Raw genomic sequence first — 13,982 nt, forward strand, 5'->3', positions numbered from 1 at the left:
TGTAAAACAGAAACTCCACACCACATAATAATGATATGCCCAGCACCTACTGAAAAGAGAAATCTATTTAAGGATATGTACACCTTTCCTAAAACACAACTAGACCCAGCCGAGCGATGGGCACAAATACTCTTGGGCAATAACAGAAAGCTAGTCTTTACCATAATTCAATTTTGGAATTACATCATCAAAGAACCACAAAAGGCATGACGCCAACTGAATCTACCCTAGGAGGCAACCGATGGAGGACTGAATCATGGAGAAGACGCAGAGCGACACCCCAAACAGGATATGGTCTTCGGTAGAATTAGACAGACTGTTTGTATTAACTTTGTTTGTATGGACATGATGGAAATCATGTACGTTTAATTTTCATAAGTACAAATTAAAGGTTTATGAAATAAACCATAGCATTTCAAAATAAAAATAAAAATAGAAAGTGTCTTATACATCAATTATTATTTGTATAATTATATTATGTTGTTATGTTGATTTATACCGCACACTGTATAGGGTATTTATTGAGCACGGACCTAGCCTTGGGAAGCAAAGGAGGACTTTACAATCATAGGGGGAAGAACAAGGTTAGGGAGCAGAGAAACAAGGGAGTGTGGATCTAACAAAAGGGGAGGCAGGGAAATTGTCAGCAAGGGATCTACAAGTAACCAGGGGAGGAAACAGTGGGGATCAGACCACCCAGTCTCAGACATGGAGCAGAGTGGACATTGTAAGGACCTAGGTGTTAGGGAAGAGTCTTTCCATAAAGAGGAGGGTCTTGAGCTCCTTCCTGAATTGTACACGCGAATGGGCTAAGTAAGATGTTGATGGATAGGAGGATCCAGAGTCTTGGGGCATAGATAGCGAAGGGCTGTCTTCTGTTTTTTCCTTCCTGCACCAGCGGAATTCAAGTCTGCACATGTCTATACTTTTGGTGGATTGTAGGCCTACCTAGACGCTCAGTAAGGTAGCTTGAGGACTTCAGGGTGACAGCTTTGTAGATGATGCCTTAGGATTTCAAAAAGATACAGACTTGCAGTGGGAGCTAGTACAGTTTAATGAGGGTTGGGGTGATGTGGTCGAATTTGCAGTCACCTTTGATGAGTCATGCCGCAGCATGCAGTACACATCTCAAGATACCCAGGGTAGTCGCCAGAAGGCCTTCCCAAAAAGGGCATTATCATCATCCAGTCAATGACCTAGATAAAATGGTGCCTCATTAGTACAATAGGTCTGCATACGTAACATGAACTTTTCACACTGCAATCTGCATTATGAGTTAGCTATGATTTGGCAAATGGAACTATTTAAAGCACTCCACATCGTTTATTATACTGCAAAGGATTTGTTTGATACCAACCTGACCACGAGCTGCTTGTTTACTCCTCATCTCATCCAGAAACTGCATCTTCAGAACCACACGGGGGTCCATGCGTGGTGGAAAGGGAAGTCCAGTGATTATGACGCCTCGCCCATTCATATCTGCGAAGTCAAGGCCCTCACTGGCCTACAAAGAGAAGGTGCAGCCCATTACGATCAAGTTGCACAGAACAGAGAGAGGCATGCAGAATGTTGAGACAGAGTAAGCGAAAAGCCAATCAGCAGACGACTGTTTGAGGAGAAAGGACAAACAGAGAATATGAATAGATCTGTCATGGAAGATGCATGTGAAGGGATATCTTGGATATTAATTTGTAGAATGGGTTTATGAGTGAGAGACTACAAAATGGAGGGAGAGGAGAGACTTTACCATACAGAGAACAGATGAAAGAGATTACCTTTCCGCGACACACTGCAAGGAACATGGCTCCGTTGGTTTTAGGGTGGATGACTTGTGTGTAATACGCATCCATGACCTTTAAAAGAGAGAGATCATTTACCATGCCCCAATAACTATGGCACAAAAAGGTGTACATGAGAACAGTCTGTCAGCATAGAAGGATTAGCAGATACATCCAGATTTCAAATTTTTCAGTCTACTCAATGAAGGAGATCGTATTTGATCTTGAAATTTGTTCTAGCTTTTCACTATTATTTCTGTGTCGTCGTACTTCATACCAAACAAAAGCTACCTTTGTAGCTGATCACTAACTTCAAGAACTCAATGTCACAGAAAGACACGCATCTGTAGCCATCTTTGATATCTTTTAGGATAGTACATTGTGGAGTCATAGATCTAGGCATCAATATGTACGAATTTAGGCCTCACCAGGAAACATAAAGCAGAGTCAGATGGAGGAAACCAAAATGAAAAGAAGGTAGGTATAAGGGCTTCTCCCCCTGAAATGTTTCTGGAGTCAGATAAATCATATGTTTGTGAGCCTCTCTGTATTGGCAAACAAAGTGCTCAGGAACTGCACCTGGCTGTATAGAGATCTATCGACGGTATGTGTGCATCTTAGGTGTGTCTTTTCTTTGATGTTGCAAATGCGATCTAGATGCAACTTCTGATGCAATCTATTGCAAGTGTTTAGCTTGACTTTTTTTTTTCTATGCACTGTGTTCCATCCAAGCAGTAAGCACTGCTATTTTGCTTTTCATACGAATCGGGATTTTCGCGCTGAGTTATTTCTGCTTTCTTTCTCACATTCCATCCAGATTAGCCAGCAGTGCCGACTTCTGTATTTTAGTTACTAAAGCACTGCATGTTCCTTGACGCGCCCAGTGCCGCCTGTGCCCATTGTAGTTCTATCGAACTATATTTATCGGGAAAGCCTCAAAACAGCTTCAGCGGCGCGTTAGCGCTGGTACGTTTGTGAGACCGGTAATCGACGGTTTGCATTGTAAGCTGCTACCCTCTTCAAAGTACATCCACTAGGGTGCCCTAAGCGTCCTCTACTCCCTCTTTGCCATGTCTGCAATCTCCGAGTTCATACAAGGTATGCAGACTAATCTGACCTCTATTCCGGGTCACAATACTGCTCATCAGGCAAGAAAGGACAGCATCCTACAGCGCTATCTCAACACCCCAGGAATGCTCTACTCCCCCTTGGTCTCATGTTTCCTTAACTGCCACACAAACTTCCTCACACCAGCTTGTTGATCCACCTGCCCTCACGCTCGCTTGTGACAACGAGAACCGCTCTCACCTGTCGACCTTGTCTGAGGCCACCTTCACGAGGTCTTGCTTGGAGCTATCCTGCACTTGGGACAAGGCGGATACTGCCCCCACTATTATGGATTCACCATCGCTCACCCAATGTATTGTCACGGATGTCCCTAAAATAAACCTTAAAGCACCAATCCCTGCACCCAGCGCACACTTGGCGTCACTACATACGTCCTCGGGTGCCGACACGCAAGACAATCCTACCCTTCCAGGGTCCCCGTTGTCGATTTCCCTTTTGAATACTCGTTCTGTAACTAAACAAGGAATGGAAATTGCCAACTATCTGGCTGAGATTGCCGCAGATATGCTGGCTATAACTGAAACATGGCTCAATGAGTCCATGCCTATTGAAGCTACATCCTCTCTTCTACCCGAATACCTCATTTTATGGGCAGATCGTGCAGAATAAAAAGGCAGAGGAATGGCTCTCATGTTTAAAAAACAGTTACACTGCCATTTGGTCTCTCACCCTAGCCCCAACGGCTGTGAAACACTTCTTGCAAAATTAAAACTCAATGCTAACATCACCCAGAGTGTTTTGGTCATTTACACACCTCCAGGAGATATGCCTCCTTCGAGGAACAATTCCTGGAACTCCTCAATCATATTACCAGGGCAAAGACCCCTCTGATTATACTTGGAGGTCTGAATCTCTGGGCCGAAGACCCACTCAATGGGCAAGACTTATCCTTAATCAATGCCCTGCAAACCATCGGATATACACAATGGGTCAAAGTTTACACATGCACATTGGGAGACATACACTGGATTGGGTATTAACACATTCCCTTCACCTCTATGATGTTGAAGTTATCCCATGCCTGTGGTCCGATCATTACATAGTCAACATACATGCTCAGTTACCAGTGTAACCACCCAAGGAACTATATAAAAAAAAAATCATACCTGTCAAATTTGTTTCATTGCTCGTGGCCAGGTTAAAGCATATTGACAGTTTCACCACTTCGTCCGACCATGTGACACATTTTACTGCCACGATCAGCGAAGTCATAGAAACTCTTGCCCCGGTAAAAGCGAAAAAGATTAAAACTGAGATTGATAAGAACACCTGGTACAATGACATCATCTTAGCCAGACGCACTAAAAGATCAGCTGAAAGGGAATGGAGCAAGAATCCATGTCCACAATCCCTCAGCCTCTATAAGCAGGCAGTGAAAGACTTTAAAACAGCCATTGTAGAATGTAAATCAACCTATTTTAGCACAAGGATCTCGAATGCAGGTTCTAGGTCAAGCAGACGCTTTAAAATACTGATTGAAATCAAGGATAAACCGATCATTAATAAAGATTCAAATTGGTGTCAGGCCATCCACAATTAATTTTCCTCCAAAATTGTTGGTCACCTACAGACCATCAGAGACCTACAAGGGCGTATCACTGGGCATAGAGTGACCTCACTCCCTTTTCCAGATGGCACACTGTTCGCACCTGGCGGCTCAATGGATTCCATATTTTCTTGGGCCACACACTGCCAGTGTGGCAGTCGGTGATTCAAGCTCCATCCCCACTGCGCAGACCGGCAGCTATCCGCAGGGTTCGTGCATTTCTCCTACACTTTTCAATATATACATCATGCCTCTGCTCAGTCTCCTGGACCACCTCGGTGTCCGTTATACCAGCTATGCCGAAGATACCCAGGTCGTCCTAAAGCTTACTGGTGACTACGCACAGGACTCGGGCCATCAATAAAGTGTAATATGCAGTCCAGATCTGGATGGCTGGCAACTCTCTAGCCCTTAACAGAGACAAAACAGAGCTCATAATCGTCGTCGCAGGTCTGGGCTGAAAAAACTCAAGCCTGCATATGGCAACTTCAGCATTGCCGGCTGTCCCATCAATGTGGCCAAGAGCGTGAAAACACAGTGTATTCTTAGCTGATGAACTTACCATGAAATCCCATGTCATGCAAACACAGTCCTCTTGTGGCTACATTACTTATTTATTTATTTACTGTTTGCTTGTTAGGCGCTTATACAATAAGAAAATACTGTTTCAAAGCCCCTACAGGGCAGGGAGGGAGCGAAGGTGGGAAATACATTACAACACAATATTTAAGAACAGAGAAAAAAGGGAGAGGACGAACCTACTATGCCTTGTGTGTATTCAGAACGTGTAAGTGCAGAAAAGGAAGAGGGAAGAGGGGGTAAGTGCTGGGGAGTCGGAGTTCGTGGGTGAGCCACAGACGAAGTGCTATGAATGTTGAGTGCTACACGGCCTAGGCTACAGGAGGTGCAAGTGCGACCCTCCAGAGCAGAGAGTGTGCAGATGCAAAGTGCTGTGGATAGACAGGAGCTGGGAAGAATTGGTGTGGGAGGTCAAGGAAACAAAGATGTACAAGAGCCAAGGACACAGATTCAGCAACTGTGGGGATTAGCAGAGGAGAGGAGGAGGAGGAAAAGAGGAAAGTCTTAAGGAGCTTCCGGAATTTGAGAAGATCCTGCTCAAGGGGAGGGTATTCCAAAGGAGGGAGCCTGCAGAGGAAAGTGAGCGACCCCCAGCCCTCTGTTTAGCAAAATGCTTTACACAAAACAAGTTGGTGTCATAGGAGTGAAGTGGTCTAGAGGGAGAGTATTCAGTGAGATAAAGTTGAAGACAGTGTGGTCCCTGGGCACAGACAGCCTTGTGGATGATGCAGAGGGATTTGAATTTAATCTGTGCAGCAAACGGGAGCCAGTGAAGACTTTTTAATGCAGGGGAGATGCAGTCCTTGGGCTTAAGGCCAAGGATAAGTCTTGCTGCCCTATTCTGGATAAGCTGGAGGGGTCGCATAGTGGGAGAAGGAAGATTCAGGAGGAGGCTGTTACAGTAGTCGAGTATAGAGAGAACCAGGGCTTGAGTCACATTGAGCCTCTGAGGTAAGGTGAGAAAAGTTAGAATTCCTTTGAGAAGGAAGAGCTGATAGTTGGACTTCAAGGCAATGTTCTGAGTGTGAGGGAGGAAGGAGACAGTAGTCTAAGATGACTCCAAGGTTTCTGGCTTCATTGAATGTGCAGGGGAAGAGCACAAGGAGCAAGGCCAGAGTGCGAGGAAGGAGGAGGAAGCAGGGGTCCCAAAGGGAAGGATCTCAGTTTTACAAGCATTGAGTCAGAGATCATTGAAGGCACACCAGGAATGGATGGCAGATAGGCAGTCAGGGATTATGGAGGGTGCAAGTGGGTCAGCAGGGAGTCTGAAGAAGAGCTGTGTGTTGTCTGTGTAAAACTGGAAGTTGGAGGAGAAAGAGGAGATGAGGTGTGCAAGGAGAGCAAGGTAGATGTTAAAAGAGCCAGCGGGAGAGCATAGAGCCCTGGGGGACACCACAGGTGGAGATGGAATTAGGACAGGAGAATGGGCCCAGGATGACTTGGGAAGAGTGGTGAGGAAAGAGGACAGCCAATCCAGTGCCCGTTCCGAGATACCAAGTGTATCGCAGAGCCTTTGTACGAGGATGGAATGGTTAACTGTGTCAAATGCAGAGGAGAGATCGATAAAGACAGCTGGAGAGTTGTAGTCCAGAGATGCGAGCAGTTGTTCACAGGTGTTCAGAAGAGCAGTTTCTACAAAACGTATTAACTACAGATGACCTTTCATCTCAGCCAGCAACTGTTCTCTTCTGGCAGTCGCCTTGGTAAACTCGAGGCCGACTATTGCAATAGTCTTCTGGAAGGCACGTAGCAAGCCAATCTGCACACTCTACAGATCTCCCAAAACAGTGCAGTTCACGCCAATCACGGCCTATCAAGATGGGACCATGTATCTGACGCCAGAAGGGCTCTGCACTGGCTTCCAATAAGGCTTCCAATAAGGCATAGGATTACACACAAGATTGTGACCTTGTCTTATAAATGTTCGGCAGATACCGCCCTAAGTAACTGAAGGAATGCATGAAGGTGAACCAACCCGGATGCCTATTGCGTTCTCAGGTTAACTTTAAACTGGTCCAACCAAGGTACAAGTTTGTCAGGTTTGCAGGACCATCTTTGACATACAGGCTCCTCTAGCCTGGAATGCTCTCCCAACATCAATAAGATCAGCAGGCACAATATGTCTCTTTAAGAAACGTATCATCATATAGCTTTTATTCGACAGTTCATCATTTGCCAGAAACATATAAAATCACAATTAGAAAAGATTGATGACACTCCATAGTTGTTAGGGTACATAATTTAGAAATCGCAGCATCAAGATGGTACAGTGAGTTGAGCCATACAATCAGGTTTTTAGCAGCAACAATTAAAGTGAAGTGCAAACAAGACAAAGTGCATGTACATTTGCCACCAAAAAAACATTGCGTTCCTATGGGTATTAGTCATACTATTACTACCAATATGGGATTATTTTCTAGTTCCTTCCCATTTTCAATATTCTCACTCTTGTGTGCCATGCCTGGTGGATGTAATTTGCCACAATGTATACTGTGTTGCTGTCTTTACAATACCTGAACAATGAGTGTGCATCGCTCCTTCGACGTATATCGTGTGTATTACAAATTGTCTTCAGGTACTTACTCCTAGCCACACAATAGTCATGAGAAAAGAACAGAAAGTTGTCCAAGGATTCCCTAGCCAAGCCGCACATCAGGCATAAATCATTTCCAGCAATATCCCACTTCCTGGTACGATGTACGATGTGCCAGGTTCAGCTGGCCTAACCTGAAGTTCATGTATAGGGTGTGCGCGAGAGGTGGGCTAATAAAGTCTAGTTATTTTTCAAATCCCAAGGACCACTTATTGGCCAAATATATATTACCCATTGCCAGAACGCTGCAAGCATTGACCAATTCAACCTCAATAGCCCCCTGTGAAGCTCTCTTGAATTTTTCCACATCACTCTTGGTGATAGCCAGGGGATTATGCCATAAATCATCCATGTTCAACTGCCGCAGATATTTTTTGACATGACCAAACCAGCTCAGGGGTTGTCCACAGTCTCACCCAATAGAGCACTGGCCTAATGGTGACACCACCGTTAATCGGTCTAATACACAATTCTTTAACATATAGAAATTCCAGTTTCCCCAACACTTCGGTCCTATACGGCCACTTTAACAGTCTTCCTCGTTCTTCACTTTTTCAGATGGTTGCTCATTCGTCTCCAAAAGTGCCAAGCAAATCTGTTCCACCAATTTTAGGGCACTCACTGTCTTCCCAAGTTTATCAACCGTCATTAGACGCTCCCACCATTCTTCCTCGACTATTGCATCCAATGGCACTGAAGTGCTCTTCAAGTAAATGTTCCTTATTTTTTGGAATCTCGGGCAGGAAAGTGTCAGATGCCTCATAGTTTCTAGGATTTCCGGTTTTCTAAAGAAGCGGCAACCTGCCTCTTGAGAGGCGAGTTTTTTCCTAAGGTACCGCACTTCTCTTGGCGGCATTAAATTGATTCTGCATCGCATCAGTAGGCCCCTATATTGGGTTGACGGAAATATTGTAAGATACGAAGGGGTATGATTTAGTTGTTTCTTTTCCAAAATGATATTATAACAATAGATATTTTGTGCCTTATAAAGGTCCGTATCAATCCAGTCCTCCTCGCAAAGCAGTTTCTTGATCTTTTCTGGGTTGTCTTTGAGAGTTTCTGTTAGGATATTATTTTGTTGTAGTATGTATTTACATTTCTTTCTCCACTTACATAGGAGTTTCTCTGGCTTGTTGTTTCCTGGATTTGCCAATATCGCAAATGGGATAGGTGGTGGGTGCAATACACATTTGCGATAGAGTGACATTGTTTTCCATAGTACTATCGAGGCCAACGATTGTAATCTTAACTCATGTCTGATTGTTTCAATTTTTAGGCAATTTGGTAGTCGTAGTATTTTCCACCAGAAATAGGTTTCCAGCTTCCCCCATTCTGTCCAGGAGAGATTTAGGCAGGTCTCAGCGACATGGGTCAAAATGGGTACGACCCTTTGTTTATAAAAGGAGATAATCGGCAACACAGAATAGGTGCTGTATCTCCGATGTAGGGCTCTTCCTTGATTTGTTAGTTTTTCAAGTCGTTCTCTGATGAAATTGGTTTGAGCCCGTTCATTGATGTTTTTGTTAATTTTAACTCTGAGGTACGTTATCGTATCCACTACTTTAAGCTCCTGTTGTTCAATTGTCCACGTGAAAGTGTTTCCTTTCTTCCTTGACCCTAGGGCAGATTGCATAACCAGGATCATCGACTTGTCGGCATTGATTTTCATACTATTTCTATCAAGATACTTTTTGAATTTCGCAATTCGGCACTGAAGTCCGATTGCCCTTTAGTCCATGAAAATGATGTCATCCGCATAGAGAATCCAAGTGAGTTCTGTCCCTTCGAGTTTTGGTGGAAAGGTTCAGATTTTTTCTTGGTACTGCCAGATACAGTATAAACAGAAAAGGAGCAAGCGCCCTGTTTGATGCCCTTGGACATCAGGATTTAATCCGTTGTATCCCCTCCTTTTGAGACAATTATTTTAATTGATGTACCAGAGTAAAGTGTTTTTATTGCTTCCAAGAGATCCACAAGGCATTGCCATTATTCAAGTTTGGTCCATAGTTGATCTCTGCTAAATGTATCAAAGGCTTGTTCGAGGTCCAAAAATCCTGGTTGATATTTTCTTTTGTTTCGAGGGCTCGCAATTTTAGGAGATTTAGTATAAAAAGGTTCAGCGAAGTACCCACTCCAGTTAGAAACGATGGCGCTTGTCCAGAATGTATGCCTTATTAGCCAATTTTGTCAAGTCTCGTAGTAGGATTGAGGTGAATATTTTACCTATTGAGTCTAAAAGGGCAATAGACCTGTAGTTTCTCGGGTTGGTCCGATCGCCTTTCTTAAAGATTGGGACCATCAGGGCTTCCTTCCATGATTGCGGGATAGTTTTAGTTTTCAGGATCTGTTGAAACAAAAGGCAGAATGAAATCCGCCCATGCTTCCACATTTTGTTTCAGCATATGGTTTGAAATGCTGTCAGGGCCAGCTGCTCTGGAAGAGCTCAGGTGTTTAATTCGAAATAGGATGTCGTCTCTATCGATCTCAATCATCCATGGTGATGCTGTGATCTTTTTCGTGGGAAGTTTGGTATTTTTGCCTGCTCTAAATAATGCTGTGAAATGCTTCACCCAGTCTTCCTTTGAGACCTGGCTGGTAGTTAGCGCAATCTGGAAGTCATTGCCCTTATTTATGATTTCCCAAAGCGATCTTGTATTGGCAGTACTTATTGCGGCAAGCATTTGTTCTGCGTCAGCCTGTGCTCTCCAGATCTTAGAGGATTTTAGCCAATTCTTGTACCTTTGTTTACATTGTTTTTTTCTTGCCTCGGTATTAAAGTTTCTTCGAGATAACCAACTTAACTCAGGACGCAGTTCTCTTCGTCTTTTAACCAGATCTTCATTATAGGTATGTTTTCTCACCACTGTCACAGAATTGGTCGAGTGTCTCTTGATTTCATATTCCTTCAACAGTCGTCTATATTCCATTGATTTTTCAGAAGTTTTGATGATATCTTCCAGATGTTGCGTGAGTTTTGGGATAGCTGAGGCTTTAATTCCAAGTCTGTTAGTGTCCCACGACAGTTCACATGGGCACATAGTTTGTTGGCTTGAGTCCTTGGCTTTCCAGCGGAGTTCCACTTCCAATAGTCCATGGTCACTGGTTCTTTTGTATTCTTTTTTTAATGGTTTTATTGATTTTTCAACAAACAACACATAACTCACACTCCCGACATTTACAGTTGCGTGTGTATCACAGTATACATTACATGTTTCTCTCCATAATGTCTTCCCCCCTCCCTTCCCCTTAAACTCGAGCACTCCCCCCTTGTATCTCCGGCTTCAATTACTCAGGATCAGTTCTCCCCCTAGTTCTCGGGCAGGTCCTCGTCACTGGTGTCACTGAGTGCACCTGTGTAGCGAGGCTATCATTTGTCTCCATTCCATCAGTGGTCCCACTTCTTCTCCCTCCCCTCTGCTAGCCGCCTCATGCCATGCTATTGTCTCCGCGTCTGCCCACTTAAGGAGGTCCTCCCATCACCTCTCCAATCTAGGTCTGTGAGCGGCTTTCCAGCTCATGGCGATTCTCCTCTTACCCAGGATGTATGCTAGGTCTTTAAGTATACATACATGTCTCAAGTTACATGGCCTGGTGAATCCCCCCAGCATGCATGCCCATATGGATTCTACGTCTAATTTGATCCCCTTTTCGGACAACTTGTGTGTAATTTCCCTCCAAAACTTCCCGACTTCCGGGCACACCCAGAACATGTAGATCATCCCGGCTTTCTCCTCTCCACACTTTGGGCATTTTTGTGCTTCTACGTTTCCAAATTTGGCTATCATTTTGGGGGGGTCATATGCTCTGTGGGTGACATACAGTTGAATTTGTTGTAAGCTGGCATTTCTGGACACCTTCTTGTGGTATCTTTGAGCCCTCTCCCATTGCCCATTTTGCATGGCTTCTCCCACCTCCTTCTTCCAGTCCCGCCTTAGTTCGAGCCGCTCTTTTCCCACTCTTGACATAACTAATTTGTATATCCTAGATATCTCATGCCCTCCCTCCGAGATGTCATACATTGTTTCGATAGCCGTATCCGGTTGCTCAGCTAGCGCTATTTCAGACCATGTTTCTTTCATTCTTTTGAGTATTCTGTTATATGTGATATCCTAGCTGTACCCCGGTTCCGTCCACTATTGTTTGGAAATCCATGGCCTCCCCCTCCTGCCAGATATCCCCCAGGGTGGCTAGGCCCACTGGCTCCCAGTATTTCCGGATCGTTTTTCTTAGTTGGTCATCTGCTCCGCATAGCGCCACACCAGTGGCACCTGCGGGGAGCACGGGGCCGGGCCTCCCATGGTCCGGCACGCCTTGTGCCAGACCTCCCAGCCTAGTGTCAACAATCTCGGTTTCCCCCCGCATCTCTGGTTTGGGTAGCCATATTAGTTCTCGTAAGTAGTACGGGGCACTCTCCTCCTTCAGCAGCCTGGATTCTGCCGTCTCGTCCTCCGCCAGCCACCTGGCTACGTATTGTAGTTGCGCCGCCAGGTGGTATATCTCGAAATGTGGTAAATTTATCCCCCCTCTGTCATATGCATTCTGTAGTTTCTACAGGGCCACTCTGTTTCTTGTGTTATGCCACAAGAAACCCCTGCACAGGCTGTGCAGTTTAGTAAAGAAGCGCCTGGGCGCCATGTATGGGATGTTTGTGAAAAAATGCAGTAGCCTGGGCAGGACAACCATTTTCAGCAGGGCTGCCCTCCCTACCATAGCCTGGGGGAGTTTAGCCCAAATTTCCATGCTATTTTTTACGCCCTCTACTGCTTTCTCTGTGTTGTATTTGTGCTCCGCCGCTGCCGTATGCTAAATATTGATCCCCAGGTATCTGTTTCAGTCTACCAAGCTATCTGCAGAGTGGGCAGGTTTGTCTGTGTGGTGCTTTTTATCTGCCCAGGGGAAACATACTTGATTTTCTGGGGTTGACCATAATCCCGAAGAGGGCCGCATAGCGTTCCATCACTTCTAGGATGTACTGCAGGTTCTCCTACGGGTTTTGCAGGTATATGAGCATATCGTCTGCATATAGTGATATTAGGTGCGGTCCCCCTTTGGTGCGCACCCCTATCTCGGTATACTGTTGTCTGGGGTAGATTGCTAGTGGCTCGAGTGCAAATATAAACAGCATCGGCGACCATGGACAGCCCTGCCTTGTGCCTCTACTTAATTGCCAACTCTCAGATATGATCTTTCCTGTTTTTACTCTGACTGTGGGGGAATTGTACAACATTTTCGCCCACCGCAGGTACCCAGGTCCTATGCCGAATCCCTTTAAAGTTGCCATCAACCATGGCCATCGGACCGAGTCAAATGCCTTGACTGCATCCAGTGAAACTACTGCTATTTCGTATGGTCACCCTCTGTCTGCTCTATGATGTGGTGGAGCCTCCTATGATTATTGGATATGCTCCTACCCAGGACATACACCGTTTGGTCTGGGTGTATTAGTTTATTTATCATCGGCTTATGTCTATTTGCGAGTACTGCCGTAAGGATCTTACTGTCTTGGTTCAGCATGGACAATGGTCTGTACGACCCACAGTCCATGCTGGACTTGCCTGGCTTAAGGAGGGGAATGATTACCGCCTTTCTCAGAGATTCCGGCAGTCTCCCTTTCTCGTATGCCTAGTTCAGCATGGCCAGTAACAGAGGAAGGATCTCTTGTCTGTATGTTTTATAAAACTCGCTGGGGAGCCCGTCCGTGCCTGGGGCTTTGCACGTGGGTAGATGCATCACCACTGCCTCTAGTTCCTCCAGCGTAACTGGGGCTTCTAGGTTCTATCTTCTGCGCTTAGTTTGGGCAATCCTATGTCTTCCAGGACCTCTTGCGTTTCCCTTTCCATGTCCTCCCCCACATCTGCATAGAGGTGTTTATAAAATACGAGGAATCTCTCGTTCACCGTTTCTTGGGTATTCTAAACCTGTCCCGCCTCTCCCACTATCTCTCTAATTGCAGGCCTTGGTTCCTCATTTTTATATAGCCATGCTAGCAGCCTCCCTGGTTTGTCCCCTCCAGTATGTTGCCGTTGGACATATTTCTTGTAATTCAGGTTGCTGAGCCTTTCCTATAGCTCCCCGCCCGCCAATTGCAGCTGGCTCACCCCTTTCGCCTGTTCCTGCGAGGTCCCCTCTTTTCCCATTATTACTTCCAACCTCTTTTCAATATCCTGCAGCTCCTGCTCTATATCGCTCTGAAGCCCTTTAGATTTGGAAATGGCCGCCCCCCTAATTACCACCTTGAAGGCCTCCCACAGGGTCCCCTCCGATTCCACGCTCCCCGTGTTATTTTCAAAGTAGCTTATTATCTCTTCCCGTAGGTCCTCTCGGAATGTGGCATCTCTCAGAGCCTCGGCTCTGAGTC

At 45.3% G+C, this 13,982-nt stretch overlaps 1 protein-coding gene across 7 annotated transcripts in view; it reads right to left on the reverse strand.

Annotated features, from left to right (window-relative positions):
* The window catches only part of RTEL1 (regulator of telomere elongation helicase 1), a 1,752,068-nt gene that overhangs the window by 554,211 nt on the left and 1,183,875 nt on the right, over positions 1-13,982 (reverse strand). For all 7 annotated transcript variants that reach the window (XM_069650890.1, XM_069650893.1, XM_069650896.1 and 4 more), the window contains 2 exons: positions 1,776-1,853; positions 1,358-1,504 (listed from right to left, as the gene is read on the reverse strand). In XM_069650890.1, the coding sequence (XP_069506991.1) occupies positions 1,358-1,504; positions 1,776-1,853 (225 nt within the window). The remainder of the gene's footprint in view (positions 1-1,357; positions 1,505-1,775; positions 1,854-13,982) is intronic.

This window comes from Ambystoma mexicanum, chromosome 3p (genome assembly GCF_040938575.1).
Source record: "Ambystoma mexicanum isolate Mex_15411 chromosome 3p, UKY_AmexF1_1, whole genome shotgun sequence".
NCBI classification, from domain to species: domain Eukaryota; kingdom Metazoa; phylum Chordata; class Amphibia; order Caudata; family Ambystomatidae; genus Ambystoma; species Ambystoma mexicanum.